This window comes from Protopterus annectens, chromosome 7.part1, assembly GCF_019279795.1.
Source record: "Protopterus annectens isolate FY-2018-M chromosome 7.part1, PAN1.0, whole genome shotgun sequence".
NCBI classification, from domain to species: Eukaryota; Metazoa; Chordata; order Ceratodontiformes; family Protopteridae; genus Protopterus; species Protopterus annectens.
Window position 1 is genome coordinate 226318990 of NC_056740.1, and position 14493 is coordinate 226333482.

At 43.2% G+C, this 14493-nt stretch overlaps 1 protein-coding gene across 1 annotated transcript in view; it reads right to left on the minus strand.

The window, feature by feature from the left end:
* PLEKHO2 (pleckstrin homology domain containing O2) overlaps window positions 1-14493 on the minus strand; it is a 1330687-nt gene that overhangs the window by 463720 nt on the left and 852474 nt on the right. The window contains exon 4 of the mRNA XM_044078679.1: window positions 4026-4130. Within this exon, the coding sequence (XP_043934614.1) occupies window positions 4026-4130 (105 nt within the window). The remainder of the gene's footprint in view (window positions 1-4025; window positions 4131-14493) is intronic.

A 14493-nucleotide genomic window follows, 5' to 3' on the forward strand; every position in this document is an offset into this window, starting at 1 on the left:
CTACAGGCATCTACAAGAATGCATGGATCATGCTATCCCAAACAAAACCAAGACTTACTCCTCCAAGAAAAGGAAAGCAGTCTGATGGACCCCTGCCATAAACAAGCTATACAATAGAAGGAGGAAACCTGTACAGAAAAGAGTAAAATCCCAAGAAGGGAAGACATCCCTGATCAGTATCAGCAACAAACTATGTTCCCTCATAAAATAATCCAAGGCTAGCTTTGAAAGAAAAATTGCCATGGACTCCAAAGATAACCACAAGGCATTCTTTAGCTATGTCAAGAATCTAAGTGGCAATTCTCAGATCTGCTCGGAGTTAGTGCAGAATGGCACAAAATACACTGAACCGACCAATATAGCCAACATCCTGGCAGACAGGTTCAGTGAAAACTTCACCCCCTCTCACCCCAAAAGGGCCCATAACTATACCAGAAGAATGTAGTGCCCCTGAAATCACAGACACTCAGATTAAAACAGCCCTCTCCAAAGCCAAAAACACAGCATCAATGGGACTGGACGGTGTCCCAGGCTGCGTCCTACATGTGCTCAAAGATGAACTAACCCCTCACCTAAACACACTGTTTAAACTCAGCCTCTCCACAGGCTACGTGCCCACAGAGTGGTGCACAGCAACGGTTATTTCACTCCACAAAGGTGGAACCACAATGGACCCCAGGAACTATCGCCCTATAAGCCTGACTAGCTTGGTCTGCAAAGCTATGGAGCATATCATCATGGATTTCATTAACAGAGACACTGGAAACCTCCAAACACTGGACCCTACCCAGTTCAGCTTTATTAAGGGCAGATCATGCCTCCTAAACTTGGTGGACGTCTTTGTGACATTTGCCAAGGCAACAGACGAGGGAAAGGTGGTCCACACAGCCTACCTAGACCTTGCAAAGGCCTTCGACACCATTCCACACTCAGGTATTGTAGACAAGCTCACCAGTCTGAACATTACCCCCTACATCATGTGATGGGTTGCCAACTGGCTCACGGACAGAACCCACATGGTAAGAGTTGCGGGAGATAGGTCTGACTCTAAACTGGTTACAAGTGGCGTTCCCCAGTGCTCAGTCCTAGGACCCCTCCTGTTCAGCATATACTTCTCAGAGGTGCAGACAATCCCAGGAGGACTATGGCTGACCAAGTTCGCAGACGACTGCAAACTGGGGCTATAATTGACTCTCCGGCTGACACAGCCATCCTCCAAAAGGGTCTCACTGAGACAGATACCTGGTGTCAAAACCATGGCCTCAAGCTAAATGTCAAAAAGTCCATAGTCATCCCCTTTAGAAAAAACAAAGTACACACAAACTACCACATAGGTGGTAGCCCTCTAAATACGGAAGACATAATAAGGGATCTGGGGACCCAAGTAGATAGTAACCTCTCCTTTGATAATCACATTGCCAAAGTGGTTAGAAAATCCTTCTATGTGGCCCACCTCATCACAAAAGGGTTTGCATCCAGATCGAAAGAGGTCATTGGGCCCCTCTATGCATCACTTATCAGACCCATCATAGAGTACAATGCCCCATTTGGGATGTACCTTACAAGATACCTGCAACAAGTGGAAAGACCTCAGAAGTACCTCACCAAGAGGATCTCTGGCCTCAGGCAGATGCCCTATGCAGCTCGACTGAAGAAACTCCAGCTGTACTCAGTTGCATACCGCCTACTCAGAGGTGATCTCTGCCTGACATACAAGGCCATGTCCAACCTAGAACTGATGGACATGCTCCACCTAAAGAAAACCATATCCCCTCGAGTCACATGCTCCAGGGATCTAAACCTCACCACAACAATAAACAGGACGTGCTGGAGGGATAGATTCCTGTCCCAGAGACTTCCCATGCTCTGGAACAAGATTCCAATCTACATTAGGCAGTGCTCCTCACTAACCCTCTTCAGGAGAAACCTTGACGAGTGGATGGGAAACAGAAAGTTTACCCCAGGGATCACTTCAATGGCTCTGCTGGACAGAGGCACAGGGAGCTAATCTAAGGGGGCAGCGAAAGCCAACACATTCTGGCTAGACTTATAAATGCCTTTGGGCAGATAGCCTAGTACCTACCTATGAACCTATGAACCTAAATATGAACAAAGCAGGGCAGTAGTGACCAGTATTAACCTTATTAATCTCCAATAACATGAATGCCTCAGTAATATTTCATCTGTCTGTATCAAGAATTCTGTTGCGGTATAAACACTACTAAGTAAAGAAGCATGACTTCTTTAAAGATGTGAAATTAAATTAAATCAAGGCAGATTTAATCTGTGTACTTATATACAACTAATGGAATATTATGGGATGACCGAAGAGAATGATATGGTGAAACAAGTTTAGATTGCTCAATTATTATCTAGCCACTGTTAGACCAAAAAACAGATAAAACTGTAATAATGTGTCAATAGAGACTCCTTGTTGTGTATATAATGAGGAGCGTGACAGGCCACATAGTCTGATGATGTCTAATCAGTATGGAAGTTTATCATAATTTTTATAAACTTAACAGCTACAGCCACTTCTGCCTTATTTATTTTATTGTCTTTATGACATTATCAGCATCACCACTGATGACTTCAGACTTGGCAACTAAACAGTAAGGGAAATGTTGTTCGTGGGTAACTCATCCGTCAGTCTTTAAGACGTGCATTAATTGTACCATTTATCATCTAAGGATTTTGAATATTGGATAAACTCAGACTATATAGGGCATTTATTATAAGACTGGACAGATAGTGCCAACTTCATACTGTTATAGGATTTTTTTCTTTTTGCTGTGTATTGTGTCTTTTAATTCTAATTGCAAAATAACCATCTCAACAAAAACAGATAAAATTATCTCCTTTTAATTTTCACTGCTAGACAGCAACTGCTTCTAGGCTTGAATAGAATAAAACAGATACTGAAGAAAGGAACTCCTGTATCATAATTAAAAGTATATATGCATCTATGTATTTATTGGTCTATTAACCATCATATCATGATGCATACAGCTGCAAATTGAATGCAGATGTAGCCTGCCAGCCCAGTAACCAAGTAATACTATCTTTGAATAATGAATATAGTGACATTAGTTTACTTTGGAAGAACCCATGTGGGTATATTGGGTTCTGGAGTAGAGATATATAGCTATCTTGGGAGGGGCTGCTTATAAAGCTGCTTCCTTTACTGAGGTGTTTCTCCAGGAATGAAATATAGTGCTGTAATGAAATCAGGTTCCACAACTGTCCCTCATGAACACCAGCATATGGTCCAAAAATCTTGCATCTTGATACATGAATGTTGTAATTCTATAGCTGATAAATGCACAACTAATGCCACATGTTGAAAGGAAGAGGAACATGTAAAGGAAATAAAAAGTAAATGTTCACCTCACTTGTGAATGTAGTGCACACATACCCTAGTCTTGATAACAAGATTAAAAAGAAAACTGAGTACCTGTTAAGAAGTCTATTTGTCTGATGCTACACAAAAAGAGTTCCTATGTATAAGACACCAACAATCCATATTATATTATCAATACAGGTGCTGTTGAACCACCTGGGTGGGAAGTAGTGTAAGGGCCAATGCCTAACTCTTCTTTTGGTGGGGTTGGATCTTGCACTGCATGGCAACACAGTAGTTGAATTTGAAGGCTGGGCAGGGGAATTTCCATAATGACAGCAATGAATATAACACAGAGAGAAACTGGTGATAGGACACAACACAAAACCGCTCAACCCAGAAGTGTGATAATCTTGGAGTCCAATGCCCAACCCTTTTTCCTTGAAGGCATTTACAAAGCCAGTGGATTTTTGACAGTCCCCTGTGAGCTTGATGTCATCAATTATGCAAAAAAAATTGTGTAAATAAGTTATGTACAATAAGTACAGACAATTTACTAAAGTTTATACGAACACAATAGATTTTATTCTGTAACAAAACTGAACTATGAGTGACAGTAGTAATCAAGGGACAAGTTAGACAAAGTATAAAAAAAATGCAAAACAAATGACATATTCAAAATTACCTCATCAAATACAGAATTTTTGGCTTTGTTTATTCCTTCATTCAAAGCTTTAATCCACTCCTCCCTTTCTTCTGCACTATGTGTCTGAAGTTTGATATCAGATACCTGCAAAACAAATGTTTATGTCATAATCAGAATTATCTACCAGTTCTTTTGATAATAACTACATCCTCTTGCATTTTCAATACTCTACTTCTAATATCATGTTTAAATAAATGATGGGCAGCACAGTGGCACAGAGGATGACACTGTTGCCTCATAGTAAGAGGTTTGCTGGTTTGATTCTTGGCTGTGGTGTCTTCTGAGCAGAGTTTACATGTACTCCCTGTGTTTGCGTGGGTTTTCTTTGAATGCTCTGCTTTCCTCCCACATTCCAAACACATGCAGTAGGTGGCTTGGACACCCAATTAGCCATAGCTGTGTGTGTGTGTGTGTGTGTGTGTGTGTGTGTGTGTGTGTGTGTGTGTGTGTGTGTGTGTGTGTGTGTGTGTGCGTGCGTGCGTGTGTGTGTGTGTGTGTGTGTGTGTGTGTGTGTGTGTGTGTGTGTGTGTGAGTGACTTGTGTGGAAAAACTACCATGGCAGGGCTAGCCACCGGCATGTAAACTTTGGCTCTAGATGATTGCCACTGTTGAAGTGACACCCTGACCCCATGTGCACAATGGATGAATAAGGCTTTTAATGCTAAACATAGTAATGGCTTTCTATACATTCAATTGGTGGGTATGGTGATACTCTGATGTCTAGTGCATCAGTAGGCGACATTTCCTTATGCTCATTAAGCAAAAAAAATCACCTTTCCAAGGTCCACTAAGTTTTCTCCCACTCTCTTTTTAAGAATGCCAGAAAAGGAAGGTCCCTGGGCTGTAGTCGGCTACAGAGGTATTAGTGTACTGGAACACAAATCTATCCCTTAGCTGTATTTGTTCACAATTAATTTTCCAGTGTAACATACCAAGTGTCCTCAAAGGATGAATCCACAGTTCAGAAGAAGGAAGATAAGGGAAACCTTCACAATAAAAGCTGAGAGAATTATAGTACATGGAATCAAATAAGAAAATTCTTCACTCTGGCACAATTAATGGACAGAATGGAGTGTAACAGTAAAAGATAAAAATATGTTTATTCTGGGTTCACTAATCTATAGAGTTAACATAACATAACATAACATAACATAAAGGGCAACAAAGAATACTATTACCCTACACATCTCATCCAAAGCATCAGGGACAAAGGCAGAAAATATTCAGGGACAAAATCCATAAATCTGGGAAACTTAAAATACTGATACTGTTCACTTAGAAAGTATAAAAGTTACAAGTGTTGTCCTTAAGACCTCAGTGTTGGGATCTTTCATTTCTAGGAATTTACTTCTCAGATCTCCAGGCAACATATCTCTCAACCTCTTACCTCCAGAATAAGTGACAAATCCAGAAATAATTAGGGACAATCAGGGACACGTTTTAAAATAGTACAATTAACTCCAGAAGTTGTCAAAATAAGAAAGTCAAAATAGCATGCTCTTTCCTGAAGTAAAGTCTAAAATTCTAGCTATTGTCAATATTTATTAAGGGTTATCCACCACTACTTCTTCCAAAATCACCAATTTTAAGAAGGATTAAGAGGGACAAAGCAACATTTTGAGTCAAAATCAGGGATAGTGAGGAGATATGCCTACCGGACAGCCAATTTCTGGATTACAAAATTTGCTGACAACCACATACTGGAAGATGTTCCTAAGTTACCCTCTGATGTCCAAATCCTCCAGAATAAATTCTCTCTAGTAAACTCATGGTGTACTGTAAATAGGCTTAAACATACTATATAGACAACACATCACTAAAATATGAAAATGTAGTAAGGGACCTAGGAACTTGGATTGATAATTCCTTCTTTTGACCATCATGTGACAACAGATCTCAGGAACTTTTATTTAGCACACATCGCCAAAGGAATATTATCAAGATCTAAAGACAGACTCTCCCCCTTATACTCAACATTGATCAGACCAGTTATCAAGTACAATGCCCCCTTTGGGATGTATCTAACTAAACATTTCAAACCATTAATTAACCAATAATTTAGTACAATGCCCCATTTGATATCTACCTCTCCAAGCACCTGCACCAACTGGAAAGGCCATAGAAATACCTCACAAACAGAATCCATGGCTTCCAACACCTGTTCTATGCAGACAGGCTCAAATCACTATCACTTTACTCAGTATCGTACAGATTGCTCAGAGGTGATCTGTGTCTCGCCTACAAGACAATCTCGGACCCTGCCCTACTAGAGATGCTCCATATCCATAAGTCTAACTCCACACGCGTTACCCACTCGAAAGGCCTATATATAATATGTGACATTAATAAAACTTGCTGGAGAGACAGGTTTGTCTCTCATAGGCTTCCCCGTCTCTGGAATAGGCTTTACATACACGTCAAACAGAGTACCTTGCTGAGCCTCTTTAAACACAACCTTGATGAGTGGATGGGAAAACACAAATTTGTCCCAGGGGTTCCACCTGTGTCCCTCATTGACAGGGGTGACAGGTGCTGATAGAAGTTTCTTTTTTTGGGGATAAACTCTTGGTTAGACTTGTAAGGGCCCCAGGACCATTAGCCTAGTAACCTCCTATGATCCTATGATTAAAATTACCTCAAAGATTCCTAATTAAAAAAAAAATCACGTCTAAAATCCCTAAGCAATCAATACAGCCTTGAAGCTCTGTTCCTTTATTCAGTGTCTTATAAACTTTTTTTTTGGGGGGGGGGGCTCTGTTTAACTTACAGTACTATTAGAGACCAGATTATCCTGGACCTCCTGTATCAATGAAGGTCCAATGGCTCCATTAATATTACGACCAAGGACCTAAATCATCCCCAACAGATAAATGAAACATGGTGGAGGTTTATAACACAACACCTCCCCAACCTCTGGAATAAATGCCCCTGCATGTTAAGCACTGTGGCTCACTATATTTCTTTAAACATAACCTAGATGACTGGATGGACATCCATAGATTTACTCCAAAAATGACTGGCATGGCCCTCCTGGAGAAAGGAAGTGTGCAGCCTGAGGGAGGGTAGGTACTGGCAAGACATAAATGGTCATAAGACTCAACAGGTCTGGAATACCCATGAATCCATGAATTTGAGAAAGTTGATAAAATAGGATTTGTGAGGGTCGGCCTTTGTTCTGCTCAGCTTGTTTGCCAAACAATTTTCTTTGATGGAATGTAGGATTCCTGTAGAGTGAGGTTATGCAGTAAAGCTATATGCCAGGTTGACATGGCTAGTCTACATAAGGGGTAAGATCTGGTTCCCCCTTGCTTGTATTGAGGTATTGTCTGTAACTATTTGAAATGGTCCTCAGAACTACAAAAGATTCAGAGAGTTGAGTATCTTTACAAGAGCTAGCATCTCTTTTATGTTTATACCCTTTAGTAATTTTTTTTGTCCCAGAAACTTTCCCCCTAGACACTGCACCCCAATGAAAGTCTGAAGTATCTATTGTGACTGACTGCTTTGGAACAGGAGGGGAGAAGAGGAGACTGGGATTCAGGAATATCTGATGTTTCTACCGAGTTCTCTTTTCACAATTCCCAGAAGTGGAATTTGAAAAGATAAGGGATGTTAGTGCTGGCACCAAACAGACTTCAGATACCATTGCATCTTTCTCATACGGCGCTTTGCAAGAAGTATCTTTGCAATCATGGATGCCATGAGACTCAGTATCTTGAGGTATTCCCTTGCAGTGACAGAAGTCTAATTACTAGCCTGCTGTGATGGCAAAGAATGTTTGGTTAACTTTTTCTTTTTGTGGCTGGAAGAAGTTCCGACTGAGGGACCGGTAATTTGCTTCATGGTCTAGTCGAAAAAAAGAAGTTATGTCCTTACCATAACATTCCATGTGAGTTGTTCATCTTGCCTTCATTCTTACACACGGGTTTGGAGTAGCTCGAGGCCAGGTCCCTTTCCCATGATGCTCTCTGTCCTACCTCAGATCTAGTTTGCTGATCCCAGCATGTAGCAGATATAACACATAACGTATACTCCAACTGAAGTAAGAAGTCACAGAACAAGACCCACCAGACCACAAGTCTTACTCATTCTTCGAGAACGTGGAGGGGGAAGGCGGGAGGGAATGTAAGAATGAAGGTGAGATGAACAACTCACATGGAACATTATGGTAAGGACATAACTTCTTTATGTGAAGTTGTTCAATCTCGCCATTCATTCTTACACATGGGTAGCATCCCAAGCACCCTAATCCTGGGTGGCTCACGGGAGTATATTCCTGAGGACAGTGGAACCAAAGGAAGCCCTGTCCCTGGAGGCCCTGTCCATTTTGTAATGAGTGATAAAGATATGTGGCTTAGACCAAGTGGCAGCTGCATATATAGTATCCAAAGGCAATCAAGCTGCATAAGCAGAAGAAGTGGAAACAGCCCTAATGGAATGCGCTTTCACACCATACTCTAATGGTGGTTCACTGAGGAGTATGTAAATTTAATGCAGTCAGTTAACCATTTGGAAAGGGTAACTTTAGACACTGGTAGCCCTTTCTTAGTGTCAGCATGAGAGACAAAGAGTTGTTCAGATTTTCTAAATTCCTTTGTCTTGTCCAAATAGAACCTCAATTGTCTGTGAACATCAAGTTTATGCAACATGTACTCCAACTTATTAGAATGGTTACTGAAAAAGGTTGGAAGTTCAATAGTTTGATTCAGATTAGTCTCAGAACACACCTTTGGAAGGAATGAAGGATTAGTTCTCAGTGATACTCTGTCAGGGTGAAACACCAAACATGTGGGTTTGATAGATAGGGCTTGAAGCTCAGACACTCTACATGCTGAGGTAATGGCCACCAAGAAAATAGTTTTCCAAGAAAGGAACTTTAAATAGCAGGATGATGCAGGCTCAATGGGAGGAAGAATAATCTGAGACAGCACAAAATTTAGATTCGACAGAGTAAAAGGTTGTCTAACAGGCGGCCTAAGATGAATGGTACCCTATAAGAAGGCCCTACATAATCTGTGAGACATCAAATTAAACCCTTCAGCTCCGAGGTGAAAATTCGAAATTGCAGCCAATTTAACTCTTATAGTGGCAACTGCAGCACCTTCATGAAAAAGCTTAGATAGGAATTCCAGAATACTAGCAATCGGGGCAACGTAAGGATCAATGCTATTCTGGGAGGCCCAAAAAGCAAATCGCTTCCATTTACTGGCATACAACTTTCTAGTGGAAGCTTTATGTGAAGATACAAGAATATGCTGAACCTCTATAGAAAAGTCATGTGACCTGGCTAGGTTGGGAATTGGAGCAGCCAAGCTGCCAGTCTGAGGGAATGAAGGGAGGGATGGAGGGCCCCTGACGAATGTGTCAGCAGGTCTGGAACTGGGTCCAGAATCCAAGGTTCCTCCAGTTGATAGAGTCGAAGGAAGGGAAGCCAAATCCTGCCAAGGCCAAAAAGGGGCTATTAAGATTACAGTCCTTCCCAGGCTTTTGGCTTTCTGTAAGAATTTCAGAATCAGGGTAGTTGGTGGAAAGGCATATATGAGTCCCGGGGGCCAATCGTGTACGAGCGAGTCCCTTGGGCTGTCCCCCGGAGGGGGATTCAGGGCAAAGTAGCTTCTGCATTTGGCATTCATAGGGGATGCAAACAGGCTGCAACAAGACTGGCCCCATCTGTGGAAAATCATCTCTGCAACCTCGTCTTTGAGAGACCACTCATGCAGTAACAGAATGGCTCTGCTCAGTTTGTCTGCGATCACGTTGGATTTCCCCAGGATATGCATTGCTATCAGAAAGCACCCAGTGGATACCGCCCACAGCCAAATTCTCAAGGCCTCTCGACAGTGGGTAAGACTTAGTTCTCCTTTGCTTGTTGATGTACCAGACATGCTGTCTGTCTGTATCACAATCGTTCCTAGAGGAAGAGAATCGTGGAAGTGCTGCAATGCCAAAAGCACCGCTCTCAGCTCCAGAACATTGATGTGCAACTGTGACTCTGTCTCCGACCAGGTGTCTTGGGCTGTTCTTCCCTGAAAAAGCCCCCCCACCCTATCAGAGAAGCGTCCGTGGTCACTGTGGCTAATGTGTGGGGGATAAACAAATTGTTAACCTACTGTAACCTGGTGGCTGGTCAACCACCAGCAAAGATCCTTCTTGCAAGAGTCTGTAATCATGATTAAGAATGACATTGGAAGTTGTTGGTAAGACCACTGGGTGAAGAGTAACCATTGAAGAATCCTCATGTGCATACATCCCAGAGGAACTGCTATGAGCATAGCTGCCATGGTACCTAGTAGTTTCAATACTTGAGAGGCCGGTACTTTTTTTTCTCTGCAAAATGTCAGATACCTGGTTTCGAAGAGTGGCTATTTTGTCCAGAGGCAATCTTACTGCGGTGGTGGTGGTGTCTAATTCTGCTCCAATAAAGGAGATACGCTGTGATGGCGACAACGCAGACTTGTTGAAATTTATAGTTATGCCTAACTCAGAGCAGAGATTGAGAGTGTGATCCCTGGACAGAATTAGTTGATGCCTGGAGGCAGCAGTAAGGAGCCAGTCGTCCAGATACAGAAACACTCAGAATCCTGGATGCCTCAGGTGAACCGTAACCACTGCCATGCATTTGGTAAACACTCTGGGGGATGTTGTGAATCCAAACGGCAGTGCTTGAATTGGTAGTGACTGGCTCCCAGCCGGAAATGCAAATGATCTCTGGATGGTCTGGCTATTTTGATATGGTAGTACGCATCCTTGAGATCCATAAAGCACATCAAATTGCCCATTCCGAGGAATGGGAGGATCGACTGAAGCATGATCATACAGAACTTCTCCTTCTTTACGAATGTGTTGAGTCTGCTAAGATCCAAGATGGGCCTCCAGTCTTCTTTGGAACTAAAAAGAATCGGGTGTAAGTTCCAGATCGTATCTGGTCTGCTGGGACTGGCTGGATTACACTTTTTTTCCTGCAGCCTCTGAAATTCTATGGTTGCTTGATCCCTGAGACTGGGTGGAATGTCTAGGATTTTCTTCTGAACAGGTGGAGTTTCTAAGAATGGGATGATGTAACCTCTGGTAACAATGCTTTGTACCCAAGAATCTCTTGTAATTCCTAGCCAGGCATCCAGATAAAAAGCCAAGCCACCCCGACTGCCTCCAGAGTAGGACAGTCGGGCCTCCTTTCGGGAGTGCTGGTAGGGCTTACCAAAGAACTGATCCCTATCACCCTGGTTTTGCGGACCCCCTCTGCTGCCTGGGTGGCGTCTTCCATTATTACCCCCTCCTCTGCCCCTGGAAGGGGGGGGTTCACTACATGTGTTCTGGAAAGCTCCTTGGGACTTCCAGAACCACATTTTTCCACCTTTCTGCCCTTTGGGGTATGGTCTGGTAGGGGTGGAAAAATGGACTGTTACGGTAGATAGAGTCTTTCCATCTTGCTCACACCTAGTGAGAGTCTCCTTGATTTTGGGCCTGAAAAGGGACGAGCCATCGAATGGGGTGTTTACAAAGGAAGACTTGAAGGTTTCCACAAAGGAGCATAAGCCCATCCAGGAATGTTTCTGAAGAGCTATTGCTGAACCCGTTGCTTGACTTGAACCATCAGCTGCATAGGAAATGAGCCGCATGGACGAGTTAACTATGGAATTATTGGTAATAAGCTGGGCTGTCACCTTCTCAGAGACACCTCCATCTGTACTACCTTGCAGAGTATCTCCGAGCTCCTTTAGGAGATCTCTTTGAAGATGGGTAAAATGAGTCAAGTAGTTAAGTGATCACATCACAAAGGTTGCAGAACTAAAGATGTCTTTCTCGTACCTGTCCATAGTCCTGGAATCTCTATTACGAGGATGGACAGTAGAAGAGGTTTCGGACATCTCTTTCTTGGTGGCCGCTGCCACCACCATGGCATCAACTGGAACTCCCTTAGTGAGGAACATCTTATCTTAGGGGGAGATGATAAACTTGTTGGGCCTCCGAGGGACAGGTTCCATAGTATCAAGAGACTCCCATGCCCTTTGAACAACCAATTCCATTAGTTCATTGAAGGACGGAGTCACCCTGGAGGTGGAAGGTTGAGACCCAGAGGCCTTCAGGAGCACCGACTCATCCTCAGTAGGGCTAATGGACTGCCAGTCACCCCTCTGCTTAAGGACCTCCAGGATATCAGCAAAAGAGATATCCTCTGAGGAGGACTGTGGGGACCCTTTTGACTCCTCTAAGTCAGTGTCTGATGTCAAAGACTCCTGTGGGGAGTCTAAATGCCTCCTCTTACAAAGTTTCTTCCTGGGAACCTCATAAGTGGGGGCTTCTGGTGAGGTCTCAGTAGAGCAAGAGTCAGACAATGGGGTTACCTGAAGCTCTGGGTCTCGACGCTTCACGGGGATCTGCGATATAAAGGCAGAAAGCGGCACTTTAGGGGAGGAGGAGGAGGGTCGGATGATGCGTGTGTCTTGGACGATATAACCCTCCTCATAGCATTGAATGCTCCACTGCTCCAACCCGAGGAAGCCGCTGGTTCCGAAGAAGATGGCAACGTCCCCTGTGCTGAGACCATGGGCTCTGAGTCAGTGGAAGGAGCCGAGCTCATCCATGCTGACGCTCCGAGAGGAAGGGTTGGAATTGACACATCGGTTCGACTCTCCCACCCGGAGCCGACCAGAAAGTATCGGCTCCCAGACTCTTCCAATGGCACTGAAGAAGTCAGGATTGACAGAGCCGATAGCACTGGAACAGGCCTCGGCTCCGAAGGCTCAACAATCATCAGATCCTCTTCTTCTGGCTCTGAAGGCCCGGCTCGGCTCAGAGGAGGAGTAGTCACAGTAGGTGCAATGGTCTTAGGCTCCGAAACCGGTTGGGTCAAAGCAGATAATAATTTGGCCAGTGCCAGGTTCTCAAGAAGCCTCTGCACCACCTGGTCCACATCCATCTCAGAGAGGGTTCTCGAGGAACAAGTCGAAGGAACCAAAGAAGCCACCAATTGAAGGATGGGAGACCTTAATGTCTCGGAGACCGGCTCCAAAACCAGGGACCAGCTACGAAACATGGGCTCGGTGCACGGCTCCGAAGACTGCGGTGCTGGCGACCGCACCTTCACAACATGGCTTGGAGCCGATGACTTGGGCTCTGAAGAAGCTCTGGAGGACTTCGACACCTTCGACAACTTGGAAGTCTGGTCGGTCTTCTCCAAGGACTCTTGAAAATCAGGCTTCAGCAAGCCTCTATCCACCAGCTTTCTTCTCCTTTCTAGCAGAACCCAGCTACTGAAAGAGTGGCAGACAGAGCAATTCTCCTGGAGGTGAATGGGCCCCAAGCAATAAACACAACTGACATGGGAGTCCGTGATAGACATTTTCTGCTTGCATTTTGGGCACTTTTTAAAGCCTGATTTCTGCTTTTCTCTTTGGTCAGCCATACTCACAAGAAAAATAATAGTATGCACCAATCAACAAATATTGAATAAGTCTAACAACTATAGCACACACACACAGTAAACACTATAACAACAGTAGAAACACTGCAAAGTTAACTATAAATTCCAACTGTATAATATATCTATCAAAAATGCTAATTATAGCAAAACACTAGCAAAAGCTAACTATGAACCTTAACTTTATAAGCACTATTTAAACACACCAAAGGGATAGGAAAAACATTAATTAACTTAAGCATGGCCAAAGGCCTAAGAGCAGCCGCTCTTAAAAGGGACAAAAATCTCATCAGCACAACAAAAATCTGAGCTAAACAAAGGCTAACCAGCCCAACAAAAGCAGTCTAAATAGAAAAACTGAAAAAAACTTAGCTAAACTGCTACAATAAGTACAAAAATTTCCACTATACTGGCCCGAGCTCTCCAATGACCTCTGATCTGTTGCAGCGACAAACTAGATCTGAGGTAGGACAGAGAGCATCATGGGATAGGGACCTGGCCTCCAGCTACTCTGAGATCTTCAGATTGTAAAAGCGGCCGGCAGAGAGCCGATGGATTGGCTCCAAACCCATGTGTAAGAATGAACGGCGAGATTGAGCAACTTCACATTGATACTACTTTCCTTGGGAAGCTCAGCAACATCTGGTAAAAGAGAAAAGCCACAAGAAGTAATTTTTCCCCTCACAAAACACAGTAAAGCATACATTAAACACTTTCCCCAGTCCCAACAATTAAAATAAACTCAGTTTCTCCACAAAAAGGTAGTTTTCAACAACTCTTAACAACCTTATACTGCAAAAGTAAAAGCATGTTTTCATTTATAAGTTAATAAAATTAACATTGACAGTCAATGGAAATACCTTCTTGTACTTTAAAATAGATGTTTTTCACAAAAACTTAGTTTAAACAGTGAAAAAGTAACGTGGAAGATTTTTTGACCGTGAAGGGATCGTTTCTGCCCAGCAATGGGACAGGTCGATCCTGTATGCGACTACATCTGATGATTGCTCTACTTAGTGCAGAAAG